This window comes from Artibeus jamaicensis, unplaced genomic scaffold (assembly GCF_021234435.1).
Source record: "Artibeus jamaicensis isolate MK-2021 breed Jamaican fruit bat unplaced genomic scaffold, CSHL_Jam_final scaffold_833, whole genome shotgun sequence".
Taxonomy (NCBI): Eukaryota; Metazoa; Chordata; class Mammalia; order Chiroptera; family Phyllostomidae; genus Artibeus; species Artibeus jamaicensis.
Window position 1 is genome coordinate 7,622,810 of NW_026522056.1, and position 20,279 is coordinate 7,643,088.

A 20,279-nucleotide genomic window follows, 5' to 3' on the forward strand; every position below is an offset into this window, starting at 1 on the left:
CATCATCAACAAAAAAACACAACCCACTAAATGGGAAAATATATTCGCTGATATATCTGAAAAGGGGTTAATGTCCAAAATTTGTAAAGAACTTTTAAAACTCAACACCAAAGATACAAACAATCCAATTTAAAAATGGACAAAGATCTTCAACAGATACTTCTCCTAGGAGGACAGACAGAGGGTCCAGAAACATATGACAGGATGCTCAGCATCACTAGCCATCAGAGAGATGCAAACTCAAATCACAATGAGATATCAACTCACACCTGTCAGAATGTCTATCATCAATAAATCAACAAACAACAAGAGCTGGCAAGGATGTAGAGAAAGGGGAATCCTTTTGCGTTGTTGGTGGGAGTGCATATGTACGGCCACTGCGGAAAGCAGTATGGAGATACTTCAGAAAATTAAAAATAGAACTGCTTTATGACCCTATAATCCACTTTATACAAAGTGGGAATTTATACAAAGAAACCTGAAGTACTAATTCAAAAGAATATAAACACCCCTATCCTCATTGCAGCATTATTTACAATTGGCAGGATATGGAAGCAGCCCAAGCCCCCATCATTAGATGAATGGACAAAACAACTATGGAATACTAATTTACATTCATACAATGGAATACTACTTGGCCATAAAAAATAAGAAATGTTACATTTTGCAACAGCATGGATGGACCTGGAGAACATTACGCTGAGTGAAATAACTAGAGAAAGACAGACAACATATGATTTCACTCATATGTGGAGTCTAACGAACAAACAAGCAAAATAAAGACAAACTCACAGAGAGAAGGCTGACAGCCCCAAGGTGAGGAGGACTGGGTAGAGGGCAGAGGGCTAGAGCCAATAGTGAAAGGGACTCATGGACATAGACAACAGTGGGCATTGCAGGGGCAAGGGGAAGGGAGTTATAAGGGGGATAAATAGTAATAGAAAAAATACAATAAAAATTAATAATAAAAAAGGCAGAAATCAATGAAGCAGAAAACAGAGATGCAACCGAGAAAAGACAGTAAAACCAAGAGGTAGCCTGAAGATACTAGATTGATTATATGGAAAAACTCTTATGAAGATTGACAGAGAGAATAAGTATCACCATGATCGGGAATGAAAGAGGGACCATAACTATAGGTCCTACAGACATTAAAAAGGATGTTATGAACAACTTTATGCCAAAACACTGATCATTAAATGAAATGGATATACTCCTTTAATATAACAATATCTTAAATTATCACAAGATAAATGGAAAATCTGACTAGTCCTCTATCTGTTAAAGAAATTGAATCTATAATTTTAAATTTTCCCACACATACAACCCCAGCTATGTTGGTGAATTTTGCCAAATACTTCATTGAAAAACAAACAACTTTATACAAAGTCTTTCGGAACACAGAAAATGAGAGAACTGCCCTGGCCGGTGTGGCTCAGTTGGTTGGGCATCATTCCACAAACTGAAAGTTCTTGGATTTCATTTCTGGTCAGGGCACATGCTGAAGGCAACTGACTGATGTTTCTCTCTCACATTGATGTTCCTCCCCCTCTCTTTCTCCCTCTCTTTCCCTGACTCTGGAATCAATAAAAGAAAAAGAAAATGAGAGAAACTTCCTAATTCAATTTACCAATACTGAGACCAAACTCTGATAAAAGGTTAATCTCTGCCCAAAACCCAAGCCCAAGCTCTCTGGGAATTGTAATGACATAGGAGCTTCATTTATCTAATATGGCTTTTTAATGAACTCAAGCTAGCTTTGGACCTTCTAATAGCACCAAGACTCACTCACCTTCTTTCAACCAGACCCTTCCATATTTACACAAACTGCATGTCCACTCCCTTAATCATTAAGCCCTTAGAACATCAGGTTCTAGTCAACTCAAACTATCTTAAGAATAGAGCCTCAGGTCTGCTGCTCAAGGGAACAGAATTTTGGATAAACTAAAGATGATGTCTTAACTTCAGTTTCGTTTCAGCCCCAGGCCCATGAAAGCTGAATGACCCTCCCAATTACACCTTCATGAAACCAGATAGAATGATGCCATGGCTTTCATCAGGACCTGACTCAATGATCAACTACCCCTGCCCTGGTCGCAGCCAATCAGTACAGCTCACCACCCCAACTCCTTACTCACCAAGACTAATGATTCTTCCCTATATAATCTATCCTCTAGGGGCCACTGGGGAGCCAGGTCTTACACCTGTCTCTGGGCTTAGTGTTGTTTTCTTATATAAACCCTTACTTTGTTGCTGCAAACTACTGATCGTGTTTCATTTGGCTTTACTGCACACACGCAAATGAACCCCATTAATTGGATAAGAGATTTACTCTGTTGATCTCCCAGGAGAGGGGCAAGAGAAAGGTGTCAGAGAAAGCAAGGGGCTTGGATGCTGAAGTACAACCTCCAAAGCAAACACAGCATCTCTCAGAAGCCTGACTTGGAGTTGTGGGGAGGGTGAGGCGGGTTCAATGAAATCTGCATGCAGCCAGTGATCCGTGAGAAGGCCCAGGAGGAGGAACAGGGCCCACAACCCAGAGCCCTTCCTGAATAAGGGTAGTTGGTGCCAATCTCCAGCATCTGGGACCTCAAGTGGTGCTTGGAGAGCTGTGGAGAAGAGGTCTGGGAGCCGGGTGGGGATGGAAATGGCCTGGCTGAGATTACCTTTAGTTCAGGGCCCTAAAATGACAGAACTGCAGGCTCGGGCATGGAGGAAGAGAGAAAAACAGACACACATGCAAGTTGGCCCGCACTTAGTTTATTGTTTCCTTCAGCTGTGACAAGGAGAGGGAAGGCAGAATGTTCATTTCTCAGTGAGACAATCAGGATTATCCATCGCCTTCTGAAGGAATTACCAGTTACTGGGGAAGAGAACAAAGACACACACACTTAAGGTGCTGATGGCAAACAAAGTCCCTTCCACAGCAAAACACGCGAATGGCCGGGCTGCTGCCAGGCAAAAAAAAATCATATAGCAGGAAGAAATTCTGGAAAGAATTCTTACCATTTTGCTTGTGAGATTATTTAGCTATAACTTACTCTGTCATTTTCTGTGATTTTTGTGAAGTCATATTTAATAAAAAGTATTGCAAATGAGAAAAACTATCATTTTCCACATACAATAATTGTTCATGAATATAACAAGTTAATTTTCACATTTTTTAGAAATTTAAATACAAGTTAATTTTACTTTTTTCATTATCTTCTGTCAATAATTTGGGGGTTTTGTGTTATAATCAGTGTTTGTGGCACCTGGAAACTCACAGACCTTAAGCACTGTGACTACAGTGCCTACTGAGTGAAGTGGCCCTGATTAGAAATTCATTCTGTAGACTAATTTACATTCCTCACCTCCTATTAGATTCAATAGTTTAATTGCATTCTGTCATCAAGAACAAGTTCCCAACAAACTTAGTATAACTTTATGAAACTGAAGAAAAAGACTAAGTAATTTAAAAACCCATTAAAATAACAAAACTAGAAAAGATTAATAAATTATTTTTGGTATACTACTTTACCAATTTATCTACCCAATAAATAACTTAGAAATTAATTGTGGACTATGAATTTTATCTTAATTTCTAACAATTTATTTTAAGAGACATCTCTTAATGTACTTACCTAGTACTTTATATTTGGGTAGTTTCCTGTCATTCAGATCTAAGTAAATAAGGAAATAATGCTTTTAGTTGATAAAATGCAATCTGACAAACAATTTTCATGGCAGTTTCTTCCTCTTTCCTTTCAAAATTTTGGCAAAAGAGAAATTGCCAATTTTATATTTTATATTATTATTAAGCATCAAAATCAAATTATTGGACCTCTTTTCTATTTTTATATCCACAGATTTCTTATGTCAAAGCCCCAAACAAAAAGAATAAGAAAGAAAAATAATAAATTGAAGGCAAATTAAGTGAGGCTAATTGACAGAGAAGATAATATAGTTAGATTAGCAAGAGACTTCAGTGACGATATAGTTTTACCCTTTGCATCCTTTCCCTGTCTGCTATTTTTTATAGCCTCAAAACTTAGATTTTTCCTACTATTCTGACCTCCAAATACCCCTAATATATTTAACATAGTTAATTCTCCACCAAGCCAATAAAGGGGTTTGTATATCCAGATCTGTGAGACTACTGACGTTACAGCCCATTGGGTTTCCAGCTTCTAAAAAAAAATCGTTCTGGTAGTGTTTACTCAAGGAATTCATTCTAACAACCCCTCCCACGGTCTTTCCACTTAAAAAAAGATACTGAAAATAAAAATTTGAAAATAGGGAAGAAAAAGAAACAGTAAAGTACAACTATGTCTGCTTAGCTTATTAAATTTAGGTGAAAAAAATAATACAAGAATGCTTTTCTTGGGTATGCTAAACACAAATTAATGGGTTAACATTCATCCAAGTTACATTCTGCAGATGCAATGTAGTGTTCTATAGATGATGCTCTCTTGGCTGCCCCTGTCTAGTTGAATACCACATCTAGTAAAGGATATGTGAATGACACATTCTATAATGAGAGACAATGTGAGAAGAAAATTGGAGTAGTTACAACATTAATTATGTGTATACCTGAAGTTCAAGAGTAATCACTCATTCATTAGACAAGTAGTTATTGAGCATTTACTCTGCTTGGTGCTAACTATAAACTGGTTAGCAAAACATGGGTAGCCTTTACCCTTGTGCCCTTTCAGAATACACTGGGAAAGTAATGCCGCTAGGTGAGCAAATGGTTGGAGGAATCGCAGTGTTTGGCACCATTACCACAAACCTCTTGCTAATGGTGACAGGGAACAGAGACAATAAAGAAAATCAGCATTTTTTCCTTCATTCTTAGTTTGGAGAAAATAACTAAGGTCTATAAAGACGTGACTACATTAGGAGACATCCAAAACCAACAGAGAGAATAAAGGATATGGAATGGCTATAGCTTCCCTAGTAGAGGGACCGACTTCATAGGGGAGGATAGAAACCATATAATGGCCTCGGGTAACCTGAAAACTTAACCTAAGGATATGCAGACAAGATATTCTGGAAAACCAGTGGACTGGCTGTAACTAAAAAAGATACTTTAAAGAAAAATGGCAGACTGTACAAGAAAACTAAAACTATAGAAGGGAGACAGGAAGTATTTATTTGAATGAATAGTTGTTCCTTATAAATATCTGATGACTTCAGAAGGGTCACAAGGCCACAACTGTGGAGCATGGGAAACTGAACTTCAGGGACCCCTTGTTGACACAATTGTGGGCTGTTCATGGCAGTGGGAAATGTGGAATTCTAGTGCATTTATGGTACTGTCTCTTAGACGAACTCCTCTTAAGTGAACTAATCATTCACTCAGTTGTTCATATTGAGTTTATGGGTATAAATGTGGCCTGGAAAAAGTAATATTTCCCTTTGTGTATCCCATCACAAATGGTGCAAAAAAATGCCCTGCTTCTGAGTTAGGTTCACAGAGTAGTTATAAATACATCATCTGTTATTAGATTTAACTTGTTTTTTTCTATGTATCAAAAGAGGAAACAATCAGTACAAATTTAGTCAACTGAAGAAAAAAGATTGAGGTAATACTTGTTCCAAGAAAGAGAAATATGCATACTTTAATATGGTACTTTATCAACTGTGGCTGCTCAAAAAATATTAAGCAATTATTTGTTCATTCTAATTTTTGTCATATACTTATTTATAAGAAACATTTCCTAAATTGCTTACCTGCTGGTATACATTTGGGCACTACTTTCTGAACTGGATCTAAATAAAAATAGAAGTCAAAATAATGTCTAAAAGTTATATTTTAAAACACATCTATTTTAATAATGAAGATTGGGGTATTTTATGCCAAAATTAACTTGTATTAATACCTGGGGCATGCAAATAAATAGCATTCTCATTTACCCAACATCAGTTACAATATGCTGGGGAAAGTTTAAATCGTCCAATGAAGAAAAGTATCAAGATATCAAAGATCTTTTTTTTCTTTATCACTGCTAAGCACACAAGTCTGACTCTGAATGCCTAAATGTGGCCTTCAGACTCCAAGCTCTTTTTATTCCTCAATATGTAAATTGCCACATTTTACAAATTAAAACTCCCATTTACTTCTGGGCAGTCTAGCAGACTGATCTGACAGGGAAACTTTCCCATTCTGTTCCATAAGGAAAACTTCCCCTTTGTCTTCCACAGAAAAGTAGATGAAAATAGCACAAAAATGTTGATATTCAATTGTGATTAAGAGCTGGAAAACACTTTTCCTTCTGTCAGTAAAATATGACAAGCTGGAAGTTCAGAGGGAAAACAGGAACTAAAGCTGAATGACCACAAGGGAATCCAAATTACTTACACCCTAAAAAAGGTTCCTTTAATAACCTTAGTTTGGAAGGAGTTAAAGGCACAGACACTCAGATATTAGAAAGCTAGAAGGAAGCCCAAGCCTGGTAGTCCTGAATGGGGATAATACAAACTATACCACTAGGAGTTGAACAGGCAAATTGTCCCAGCCATGTAAATAGAAAAGGATCACCAAGACATGCAGAATCCCAGGCCTGTGCCATGTATAGCAGCAGGACCTCAATTTGCCAATTCTCGTATCCATAAATAAAAACCAGCAAGCATAGAAAATATTGAAACATTCAGGCCCCAAGACAGGCAAACCTGAAATGTCCTCCTCTTCCTTACATACGCTTCTACAACCTGGGGCACACGGGACTCCCAGGAGAACAAGTCTAAACTGCAAACTACTGTGTGGTAAATTCGCACAACCACAGCACAGCAGAAAACTTCACACAGGGTCAAAAGGTAACATGAAAACCTTTAATAGATATGTTTAGACTTCTGCCAAGATGGAGGCGTAGGTGGAAGCACTGTGCCTTCTCATACAACCAAGTTTAAAAACAACAAAGTTTTAGCAACAAAAATGCACCCAAACCACAGAAAATTGAACTACACGGAAGTCTGACAATGAACCCTTCAGCCAAACCGGTAAGAGGGGCAGAGCCAGCAGCTGATTGGGGTTGGGCAGGAAAGATCCACTGGACCGACCCGGGTGCGCAACCCAGGTGCGCCAGCAGCCATGGGTGGATCCCAGGTGTGGAGTAGTGGGCAGGCCCACTGAGGGCTGACCACAGTCACACATATACGCGCAGATAAACAGGTAAAGGAGCAAACAGTGAGACAAACAGTGCAGGCCCCAGTAGCAGGAAGCAGCAGAGGAAACTGCTATTGTCCTTCTCTGACCCCGGCCCCACATACAATGTCACAAACCAGCAACCTGGGTGGCCCCGCCCTGGTGAACACCTAAGGCGCCGCCCCTCATACATAACAGGCGCAAACAGGCCAAAACATTATGGCTCAAGAACAACTCAGAGCCCCAGAGCCGATAAATCTAAGCCAGGAAGAAATAGCCAAACTTTCAGATGCACAGTTCAAAACACTGGTGATCAGGATGCTCACAGAACTGGTTGATTTTAGTCACAAATTAGAGGAACATTTGAAGGCTAAACTAATTGAAATGAATGGAAATGCACAGGAAACCAACAGTAATGGAAAGGAAAATGGGACTCAAATCAAAGGAGTGGACCAGAAAGAGGAAAAAAATGACCAAACAGAAAAGGATGAAGAAACAAGAATTCAAAAAAATGAGGAGAGGCTCAGAAACCTTCAGGACATCTTTAAATGCTCCAACATCCAAATTATAGGGGTACCAGAAGGGGAAGAGGAACAGCCACCAGTGGAAAACTTATTTGAACAAATAATAAAGAAGAACTTCCCCATTCTGGCAAAGGAAATAGACTTCCAGGAAATCCAGGAAGCTCAGAGAGTCCCAAAGAAGTTGGACCCAAGAAGGAACACACCAAGGCACATCATCATTATATAAGCCAAGATTAAAATGAAGGAGAGAATCCTAGAAGCAGTAAGAGCTAAGGGGACAGTCACCTACAAAGGAGTTCCCATCAGACTGTCAGCTGATTTCTCAAAAGAGACCTCACAGGCAAGAAGGGGCTGGAAAGAAGTATTCCAAGTCATGAAAGGCAAGGACCTACATCCAAGATTGCTCTATCCAGCAAAGCTTTCATTTAGAATGGAAGGGCAGATAAAGTGCTTCTCAGATAAGATCAAATTCAAGGAGTTCATCATCACCAAGCCCTTATTATATGAAATGTTAAAGGGACTTACCTAAGAATAAGAAGATAAAAAAGATGAACAGTGAAAGGACAGCAAACTCGCAGTTATTAACAACCACACCTAAAACAAAAGCAAACTAAGAGGACAGCTAGATCAGGAGCAGAACCATAGAAATGAAGATCACGTGGAGGGGTAGCAACAGGAGAGTGGAAGAAAGAGAAGGGGGGAGAAGGTACAGAAAATAAGTAGCATAGATGGTAGGTAGAAAATAGATAGGGGGAGGGCAAGAAGAGTAGGGGAAATACAGAATCTAAAGAACTTGAGACACGTGTTCATGAACTAAAGGGGGGAAGGGTGGGGGAGGGGGTGTGCAGGGTGGAGGGGAATGAAGGGGGGAATAGAACAACTGTAATGGCATAATCAATAAAATATACTAAAAAAGATGTTTAGGATCTCCACAGAGATGAAGTCATAAATAAAGCAAGAAAAGGATAGCTGTTAAAAATATAGGTAAGAATGGGTGATTTGGAAACTCATGTGGATATCAATGTCAGAGAGAGAGATGGAAAAGCATAATATATGGACAGCCACATTAAGAAATGTGGAAGCTGAAACGAGAAGATCTTCCCATAAACAGGTATTTAGGTTGAGAGAAGAAAAAGAATGGGGAAGAATAAATAATTGAGGAAATAATGACTAAATTTTTTCCAGAATTAATGACCTTAATGCAGATATTTCAAGACTGTACTGAATCCAGAGCTAGATAAATAAAAACAAATTATATCAGGACATATCACAATGAAATAACAAAACATTCACTACAAAGAGGAAACCTTAGAAGCACATAAAGAAAATATGTATTGAGTGGAAGGGAATAACTAAATCAGACTAACAAGTGAGGTCTCAATAATGACAGTAGATGTCACATTACAACAACAAAATGCACTAAAAGACTGTGGAAAGCAACCTTCAGCTAAAAGTCTGTAACCATCTAAGCTATCTTTCAAAGAGGAGTGTGGAAAAAAAGGATATTCAGACATTTAACACAAATGCTTATAACCACTAGCTGAAGCTAAAAAGGGGGTACTTCAGGAAAAAGAAATTAAAATAAAAATGACAAAAGTAAATTCAAAAGTGACTAGTGATCACAGAAATTGGTAAATATGCTGTTAAATCCTGGTAAGTCTTCACATGATGCAAAGCGTGATGCCGTAGCAGCAGTGACGACATGACTGATGGAGGGGAGGCCACGGGGGAAAAACGCCCAGAAGCTGAGTCAAATCACAGTGGGTGAGAGATGAATGCCCAAAGTTTGCTGTTAAATGATCTCAGATCCTCTTGTTGTTTAGGCAAATACTGGAGATATTCATTGAGTTTAGGTATTTATAAGTTACTTATACTACTGTGGTATTAACAGAACTCCCACTAGAATTAACTCGACCTCTCCACATTCTTTGACTTCAACGGTCTCCCCCACTGACTCTCCACTAGTTACAGATTATTCCAAAAATAAATGTAAATCAGATGATTTTTGGTTCCATTTCTTTAAAAAAAAAAGACATTGGGATTTTTATGGAGATTGCATTAAGTCTGCACATTGCTTTGGGTAATATGGTCATTTTAACTGTCGATCCTTCTAATCCATGAACATGGAATATCTTTCCATTTCTTCTGTTTTAATAATTCTTTGTAATTTTCAGTATAGATCCTTTACATACTTTGTTATACTTATTCCTAGGTAGTTTATTGTTCATATCGTAATTAAAAGAGATTTTTTTCATTTCTTTTTCTGAAATTTCATTGTTAGGACATAAGAATGCAATAGGTTTTTGGAATTTATTTTGTATCCAGCCCCTATACTGTATTTGTTTACTGTTTCTAATGGTTTTTGGTGTAGTCTTTAGGGTTTTCTATAAAAAGAATCATGTCAACTGCAAAAAGTACAATCCTGAGGCAAAAAAAAATTAAGCCAAAGTTAACACACTCCCTGACTAATTATAATGCAAAGCAATGATGATCAAAACAGCATGGTATTGGCAGAAAAACAGATACAGACACCAATGGAACAGAATTGAGAGCCCAGAAATAAACCCACGTGTATATGGGAAAATAATTTTTGACAAAGGAGCCAAAATTTTCCAACAGAAAAACAAAAGTCTCTTCAGTGAATGGTGCTGGGAAAATTGGAAAGTCACACACACACACAAATACTAGATTACAGTTTTTTTCTCATGTATAAATATTAATTCAAAATAGACCAAAACCTAAGTATAAGATCTAAAACAATACATTACATAGAAGAAAACATACATACTAAACTTATGGACCTTGGTTTAAGAGATGATTTCATGAATTGGGCCCCAAAAGCAAGGAAAGTAAAAGCAAAAATAAATGAAGGGGACTGTATCAAACTAAAAAACTTCTGCACACAACAAAAGAAACTAACAAAACAAAAAGGCAATGAACTGAATGACAGGAGATATTTGCAAACAACAGCTTCCACACAGGTTAGTACCTAAAATATATGAAGAACTCATACAACTCAACACCAAACAAACAATACAATTAAAAAATGGGCAGAGGATCTGAACAGCCTCTACTCCCAAGAAGACATACAAATGGCCAATAGATATATAAAAAGATGCTCAACTTCACTAGCTTTTAAAGAAATGCAAATCAAAACTACCACCTCACACCTACTAGAATGGCTGTTCTCAACCAGACAAATCACAAGTACTGAAGAAGTTGTGAAGAAAAAGGAACCCTCATTCGCTGCCAGGGGAAATGTAAACTGGTACAGTCACTATGGGAAACAGTATGGAGGCTCCTCCAAAAGTTAAGAATAGAGATACCATAGGATGCAGCAACTCCACTCCTGGGTACCTACCCCCCAATTTTGAAAACATTTATTTGCAAAGACATATGCACTCCTATGGCTACAGCAGCATTATTCATGGTGTCCAACACATAAAAACAATGGAAGTGTCCTTTGATAAATGATGGAATAAAGAAGATGTGGTACATAGATATGAAATGTTGCCATTTCTGACATGGATGGACCTTGAGAATATCATGCTCAGTAAAATGTCAGATAGAAAAAGTCATGAATCATATGATCTTCATCATAGGTAAGATATAAAACTGAAAGCAAAAAATAAGCAAGAAAAACCAGTAAAAAGTCATAGACACAGGCAGCAGTTTGGTGGTTACTGGAGGGAGGAGGAGTGCAGGGGAGTAAAAGGTAAAGAGGTCAAATACACCGTGATAGAAGATTTGGCTTTGGGTGGTGGGCGCACGATTCAATATATGGGTCATGGTCATAGAATAATATATTTGAAACCTATATAATTTTATGGTTTTGTTTATTAAATGTATTGGGGTGACATTGGTTAATAAAATTATACAGGTTTCCTGAACATAATTTAATAATACATCATCTGTATACTGTATTGTGTGTTCACCGCCTCAAGTTTCCTTCTACAACCATTTTCCCCCCTTCCCCTTCTTTTCCCTCCCACCACTCCCCTTTCCCTCTGGGAATCACCACACTGTTGTCTGTGTCTATGGGGGGGCGGGGGATTGGCCAAAAATCCCCTCCAACCACCTTCCTCTCTTAGAGGTCTCAATCTGTTTTTTATCTATGAGTCTGTTTCTATTGTCTGTCGATTTATTTTGTTCATTAGATTCCACATGAGTGAAATCATATGGCACTTGTCTTTCTCTGACTGGCTTATTTCACTTGGCATAATGTTCTCCAGGTCCATCCATGCTGTCAAAAAGGGTAAGATGTCCTTCTTTTTAATAGCCAAGTAGTATTCCACTGAATAAAGGTAGCACAGCTTTTTCATTCACTCATCTACTAATAGACACTTGGGCTGTTTCCAAACCTTGACTATTGTAAACAAGGCTGCCATGAACATAGAGGCACATATATTCTTTCAAATTAGTGTTTTGGGTTTCTTTAGGTATATTCCCGGGAGTGGAATTGCTTTGTCACAAGGCAGTTCCATTTTTAATTTTTTTAGGTAACTCCACACTGCTTCCCACAGTGGCGGCACCAGTCTGCTTTCCCACCAACAGTGCATGAGGGGTCCTTTTTCTCCACATCCTTGCCAACACGTGTTTTTGTTGATGTATTAATGATAGCCTATACAACTTTATTAACCAGTGTCACCCCAATAAATTTAGTAAAGTAAAATTAAAATCTAGATGCTACTTCTGATTCTTTATCAAGCTTGATGACATTAGTCAAGATAGACACTATTTGAAACTCGCTTTGATCATCTATAAAGGAGAAGGTTCTGATATTAAAAGATAAAGAGTTAAAATTTCACAGCAATAAATAATAATGTATGGACTATAAATGGGAAACTAGTTGGGAGATGGCTTACAAGTTTTCATGGAGAAATTTGTAAAAAATGTTTAACTTGAAAGGAATACACACCTTGTGGTCGGCAAGGGAAGAGTGAAGGACAAAAAATGAAAAATAACTTAGTTTGCATATTAATTGGAGTTTCTTCTTTCTCATATATTTGTTTATTAAATGCGCTTTTACATATTTTGTGAACTTATAGGTTCATATTTCTAATGATAACCAGGGTATTTACTTCATTGTTGTGGATTAAATTGTGTCCCCTCCAAAAAAGAGGTTGAAGTCCTAACACCGAGTACTTGTGAATGTGACTTTATTTGAAAATAAGGTATTTACAGATGTAATCAGTCTAAGATAAAGTTATACTAGATTAGGGTGGGCCCTAAACCCAATGATTAGGGTCATTTTATAAGGAAACAGATTTAGAGATGCAGGAAAGACGGCCAGGTGGAAAGCACTGCGTTTGCCGGAGTCCTGCAGCAGCAGGCCAGGAACACCAAGGCCTGCTGAGGAGCACAAGAAGCTGGGAGAAAGGCACGGAAGAGGTTTTTCCTCAGAGCCTCCAGAAGGAACCAGTCTTGCTGGTAGCTTTGTTTAGGACTTTTGGCCTCCTACACTGTGAGGAAATGAATTTCTGCTCTGTTAAACACCTTCCCCACAAATAAACAATAAAGAAATGACCTGAACACTGTACTGGATGTGATGTCAGTCAAGGACAACAACGGTGTCAAGTGACATTATTAGAATTTAAATGTATAATTTTAGAAAAAACTGTCTCCCTGGTGCACACCAAACCAAAAGGCTGGACTAATGAACTAGCATCCCAAAGTGTACTCCAGTGGAAAGAAACACTTTCCTATGGGTAATGCTGTCGACTCTCACTCAGTGTGGGTGACTGAGGACCAGAAGAGAGATGAATTATGTTCATCTAGAAAATTTGAAATGCCAGCCCCTACACAAGTAAAGAGTTTTTAAGTGAGAGAGGGAGGCACAAAAACTCCCAAATGTTTTATATCTGCAGATGGGCCCCAAATCCAAGACTGTTAGACGTGAGAAAGTAAACATTTGTTGTATAATCATATAGAGATAGCCACCTTTCAGGCAATGGAGGGGAATCTAATTAAAACTATTTTGTAATGCTGAGAGGCTATGGAAAATACAGAAATTGTTCCCTTCTGATGCTTTCCTTCAGCAAAGTTTTCTTAACTGACCATGGTAAGCAGTCATTCACTCAGCTGTTCACAGGTATATATATTGAGTTTCTAGTTGACTCTCCAAAGAAAGAAGTAAACTTCCCCATTTATGAGTTAGCTCCATAAAAACGAGTGATCATCCAAGAGTAAACTCCCAACAGACATTAACAAACTGGAGGGACAAAGACATGTATTTACCCAGGTTAAGTGCTAGTTCCTAATCGGCAAATACTAATAGGTTTGGTTTGGTTTGGTTTGGTGTGGTACTGTGCCAATTTTTGCTGCTCAGTTAATACTTACCAATTAATTACTGATTAATAATTTGTTCATCTTTTTAACGTACTTATTTTAAGAAATTACTCCAAATTTACTTACCTGACAATATCCGTTTGGCTACTGCTTTCTGATCTGGATCTAAATGAGGACAAAAATAATGTTTCTAAGTTAATTCTTTAAAAAATGTGCCTTTGTAAATAATGAATCTTAGACAATTTTATAACCTGAATTAACTCTTTTATAGCACTAATCACCACCAAGGAATAACCTCAAATGATTACTAAATTAGGGTATGCAACTAAACAGCATTCTCATTCACACATATCCCATGTCCACAAAGAATATAAATTTCAAATCCCCGACTAGGGAGAGGACCAAGTAACACATTTGTTTTCCTCCATGTCACTACCCAGCACAGAATGTATGCTTGACCTTGAATGCCTGATTCTAGCCTTCTATCCTTCATAAACCTAATGCTTTATCCACAGGTAAACAAATGACTACAGGTCCTGATTCAAACCCCTCACCGGCTTCTAGACAAGCAGGCAGACTGGGCTGACAGTGTTCTGCCCCCTCCATCCCACACAGAGAGATATAACACACACGCAATACCAACCAAAATTTAGAAGGGACATTTCTACTATAGTTTTTTTTTAAGCAGAGAAAATAAAAAAAGCACAAAAGCTAAATAGGAGCTAAAGTGGAACAACTCCAGAGCTGCATAAATCAGCTGTACACATCAGCTCGTAAGGAGCTGAGCCCTTCTAGAAAGCTAGAACTGATCTTCTCTACACCTGACAGCCATGAAGGGCCTTACCAACCAGACAGAGGGACAGTAAATGCTCTTACCACTAGTCTTTGGGATAGGGCAGGGAAATTTCCTTAAATGTGTAGCTGAGAAAGCATCACCTGGAGACACAAGAACCCTAAGTGTTTAAAATGGTTTAAAGATACGGATAACACAGACGCCACACAGAGAAGCAGGAACCTTAGTCTTTAACAAGCACAGGTTCAGGATACCGGCTCGTGCTTCTTTAGAATCCTAGATCTCCAGGTCTAACAGGTGCTGTGAAAGTGGGCGACTTAGGAGGGAAACAGGAAATGCTCTCCACAGGAGGATTCTGCAAAGCAGGACACGTAGAATTCTCATGAGACAAGCATTGCTGCTTAAAACGGCCTTACGATCAAAGACAAAGCCAGTAAGAGCTAATGCCCACAGCCAGAGCAAACAGGTAACAGAAAAACTTCAAAAAAGTGTTTAGGATTTCCATAGGGATCAATAAAGGAACAAAGTCCATTAACCAAGAAATGACAAAATGAGGAAAAAAATTGCTGATTTTTAAATTGTTTAGGGAAATCACCCAGAACACTAGGTAAACAGAAATACAGGGTAGGGCAAATGTGGGGTTCCAGCTGTTCAAATGAAAAATAATACAATGATCACTAATAATACAACAATAAACTCTGAGTTTTATAAACTCACAACTGTAAGTCTAATACACAGATGGGCAAAAGTAGGTTTACAGTTGTGAATACCCAAAACACAGTTTATTCTTGTATTATTATTGACTGATTATTTTATTATTTATTTATACTATTTGTCTTATTATTATGTTTATTATTTTGTATTCTTACTTATGACTTATCTTTCAGGTAATGATGGCTGGTCATTTAAACTACTTTGGCCCACCTCTGATTATAAAAGACCAGCTAAAAAACATGGAAAAATTTAAAACAAATTTAGAATAGGTAGACTCAGTATTTGAAGAGAAAAAGTCTAGAACTTTTCCAAAGTAAGGCTTCACACTGAAAGAAAATACTGAGTTCCAGTTCATGATTTTTAAAAATTTACCAGATTACACCATAATGAAACAAGACCTCTATGGATGGACAAAGAAACACGGCAGAGGCTTATTAGGCCGAAGATGGCCCCTAAGATGCCCATTCTAAAGATGGCCCCTAAGATGCCCGTTCTTTGGATATTCAAACATTTTTTAAGTGTTGCTCAGAAGAAAATTTGTAAATGTAATTAAAGCTCCAAATCAGTTGATTATAAAATTCAGAGATTTTGGTGGGCATGACACAATCAGGCGAACTCTTTAACAGAGAGTTTTCTCCTGCTAGTGGCAGACAGGAGCTAAGAGAGAGTCAAAGCCTGCGGAAGACCTGAGGTGCCCTTGTTTCTTTGAAGATGAAGGGAGGTACATGCTAAGTCCTGTGAGTGGGCAGATCAGGAGGGGCCTCTAGCAGGCAGAGAGCAAGGAAACAAATACCTCAGACCTACAACTGCAAGAAATGAGGTTCTGCTTGCAACCCGGAACGACCAGCTAAGAGCTCAGCCTGGCCTTTTAGCCTGCACTCGGGTCAGCCTTGTGATGACCCAGACGAATCCACCTGGAGTTCTGACTTACAGAACTTCAAGATAATACATAAATGTTGCTTGAAGTCACTAAGTATGTACAGCAGTAAATGAACTAACATACCAACAAATTTATCACCATCATCATCATCAGTAAATGCCAGGTGTCACTGACATATCATCAAATTAGCTGATGCAAAATAACTCTCAACCAAGACTTCCATACTACATAAATTCACATTCAAGAGTGAAAATAAAATAGACAATTCTAGACAAATAAGATAAACAGCTTACTACGCATAGACTCACTAATAGTTTCTAAGAGATGTACCATATTTCACCACATATAATATGCACCCATATCTTATTACTAATTCCCATGTATAATATGCATCCTTACTTTTTCCTCAAAAATTATGGCAAAGAAGTATGTATTATGCATGGCAAAAAATATGGTACTTCATCAAAAGGGATACTAAATATTAAAAGATTTGAAGTAGGTTAAAATTCAGGAGTAAATAAACCCCAAATGATAAAATATGTAAGAGTCAATGAAGGAAAATGTACAAGATCTGTCCAGAAAAAGTCCAGCCATTCTTAATATAATGAAAATGGTTTGCATGACATTGATGTATCTGGCAGCCAAGGAGAGTGGGCTGGAATGTACATGTGTGAAAAATGACGACCTCACCCTGGCTGGTGTAGCTCAGTGGATTGAGCGTGGGCCTGTTTCTCTCCCTCTCTCCTTCCCTTCCCCTCTAAAGATAAATAAATAAAATCTTTAAAAAAAAAAAATGACGACCTCATTGTACCAGTCAGTGGGGGTGGAAGACGCTGTTGAGTGAGCGTGTGTACTGTGTGGCTGTAGCATTCAAAATGGCTGAGCAAGTACAGCAATGAATCTGTATTAAATTTTGCAGTTAGCCTGAACATTCCTCCCCATAAAGTATTCAGATGATTCAGAAGGATGCAGCTATGGGCAGCTGATGGTTGGTGACAACATGCCTGCTGGTGCATCAAGTCTCGTGCATGGTTTTTGGAGAAATATCAAATCACCCAGGTGACTCACCTTCCTAAAGCCAAGATTTGGAATCCTGTGACTTCTGGCTTTTTCTAAAACTAATATCAGTTTTGGAAGGGAAGAGATTTCAGACTGTTGATGAGATTCAGGAAAATACAATGGAGCAGCCGATGGCGATTCCAACAAAAGATTCTGCAGAGCGTATTGAACAGTGGAAAAGGCGCTGAGAACTGTGCGAGGCCCCACGGTGCCCACTCTGACGGGGACTGAGGCGTCATTCTCCTGTGCACAAAGTTTCTTTTTACTTTTTTTTAAAACTTAGTGTGAACTCCATTTTTTAAAAGATTTTATTTATTTATCTTTAGAGGGAAAGGAAAGGAGAGGGAGAGAAACATCAATGTATGGTTACCTCTCATGTGTCCCCTGCTGGGAACTGGCCTGCAACTCAGGCATGTGCCTTGACTGTGAATCGAACCGGGATCCTCTGGTTCACAGGCCCACACTCAATCTACTGAGCTACACCAGCCAGGGCTACAATGTTTATCTTGTATCGTCAATAAATGTCTCTATTTTACATATTACATGGATGGATACTTTCTGGACAGACCTCATAGGGTTAAATGGGTTAAGATCTATATGTTATCAGAAGAATATATGTGTGTGTGTGTGTGTGTGTGTGTGTGTGGTGTGTGTATATATATTTGCAAATTAACTACATTTAAATTTTTAATAATGATATAATAATTTAATAACTAAATAATACAACTAAAGGAATAAAATTAGAACATATGACCAAATTAATAGATGGAAAGAAAAAACAATAACAGCACAATTGATGTAATGAAATGATAAGAAAATCATTGTAAGAAAATAGAAGAAATATCGAAAAGTATAATCAATAGAAAAAATAAAACGGTAGACTTTGGTCTAAATATATTGGCAAATATAAGCCATAAACATATTAAATTCAACTACTGAAAAACACTTGAGATTACTGATTTTAAATCCCTCTGGCAGGGTGTTTTTCAGAGCCCAGCCTGTGAAAAAGTTATGTCAGTAAATCTAAGACAGAATGGATCTGTGCAAAGTAGACTGAAAACCTTCTGGAAAGGACACACCATTCTACACGCCATTAAGAACATGAGTGATTCATGGAAAGAGGTCAAAACGGCAGCATGAACAGGAGTGGGGAGTCGGCTGACTGAGGGCTCAGCACTGCGGGAGGAAACAGCTGCAGACGTGGTGGGCACGAGAAGAGGAGAGAGAAGCGAGGCCTGAAGATGAGACTGAACTGTGGCGCTCCAGTAACAAAACTTGAGCAGTTGAGAGGTTGCTTCTTACGGATGAGTGAAGAAAATGGTTTCTTGAGACAGAATCTACTGCTGGGGAAGATACGAAGATTGTTGAAATGACAACAGAAGATTTAGAGTATAACACAAACTTCATTGATGAAGCAGTGGTAGGGTTCAAAGGAACTGATTCCAATTTAGAAAGTTCTACTGTGGGCAAAATACTCCCAAACAGCAGCACATGCTACAGAGAAGTCAGTTGTGAAAAAAAATGTCAACTGATGCAGCCAACTTCACTGCCATCTCATTTGAAGAAATCGCCACAGCCACCCCAACCTTCGGCAGCCTCCGCCCAGACCAGTCAGCAGCCCACACCAAAGGACGACCCTCCACAGCAGAAGGACCGACTCACGGAGGACTCAGATGATGGCGAGCAATGTTTAGTAAGAAAGTGTTTTTAAGTTAAAGTATGTATGTTGTTTTTAAAAACATAGTTCTGTAGCATGCTTAATGGATTATAATATCTAGTATTTAATAACTATAATATATAGTACAGTATAATACAAACATAATTTTATATGCACTAGGAAACCAAAAAATTCATTTAACTCATAATATTACATTCACTTAATCACAACAGTCGAAACCAAACCTGCAGTATTTCTTGCAGGTAGGGCTACACATCCTTTTTCTTTACTAATTATACACTTTCTATTTCTTACTACAGTCAGTTATTTTATTCCTTGTTCCTTCAAAGTAGACTTCCAAGTGAATAAAAAACTAATTTACTAGAAAGTAAATTTTTATGTATTAGTGCCTAGTTTCAGGGCATGACTTTACCAACTGCAGGAGTTCAAACAATATCCAGAAATTAATTGTGAATCATTAATTCATTTTTCATTTTCAACATGTGTCTTAAAAAACACTCCAACCTACTTACCCGGTGGTGGTATATGTGTAAGTGCTGCTTTCTGATCTGGATATTTAAAAAACAGAAAAGAATGTCTCAAGTTAGTCCTGGGAAAGTTCGCCTACTGCGTGACTAAAAGGCCAGTTTATAAGCAGTGTTATCTCTTTTACAAGACTGACTATCAATAAAGCAGATAATGTCCCGGTCACTGGAAAAAAGATTCCTATAAATAACTTACTCACCCGTATACTTTATCCACAAAGAGTACAAATGCCAAGTATTGCAGTGAGAAGAGTTTTAACACACAAATTTGCTTTACTTTCTGCTTGTCAGTTCTAAACGCAAAATATAGGTTTGACTCTGAATGCCTGATTCTTACCTTTATACCTTAACGTTTAACTTCTTATTCATTGATAAAGAAATGCTACGTATTTTTAATCCTCATTCAAGGGAATTTTTTTCACTGGTTTTAGAGAGTGAGAAGAAAACACCAGTACAAGAGCGAAGCTTTGATTGGGTGCCTCCCGTAAGCACCCAGACCAGGCTCATACATGCCTGGACTGGGGATCGAACCTGCAACCTAGGTATGTGCCCTGGAATTGAACCTGCAGCCTTTTCGCTACTAGATGGCACTCCAACCCATTGAGCAACACTGGCAAGGGTGAGAAATGCTACATTTTGTAAATTAAAATCCCTACTGACTTCTAGACAATCTTGCAGAGTAGACAGGCCAGA

At 38.2% G+C, this 20,279-nt stretch overlaps 1 protein-coding gene across 1 annotated transcript in view; it reads right to left on the reverse strand.

The window, feature by feature from the left end:
• Positions 1–2,757: 2,757 nt before the first annotated feature.
• ADAM32 (ADAM metallopeptidase domain 32) overlaps positions 2,758–20,279 on the reverse strand; it is a 119,588-nt gene continuing 102,066 nt past the window's right edge. The window contains exons 21-25 of the mRNA XM_053660079.1: positions 19,575–19,610; positions 14,065–14,103; positions 5,716–5,754; positions 3,624–3,662; positions 2,758–2,863 (exon numbers count right to left, since the gene is read on the reverse strand). Of these exons, the coding sequence (XP_053516054.1) occupies positions 3,653–3,662; positions 5,716–5,754; positions 14,065–14,103; positions 19,575–19,610 (124 nt within the window). The 3' untranslated portion in view covers positions 2,758–2,863; positions 3,624–3,652. The remainder of the gene's footprint in view (positions 2,864–3,623; positions 3,663–5,715; positions 5,755–14,064; positions 14,104–19,574; positions 19,611–20,279) is intronic.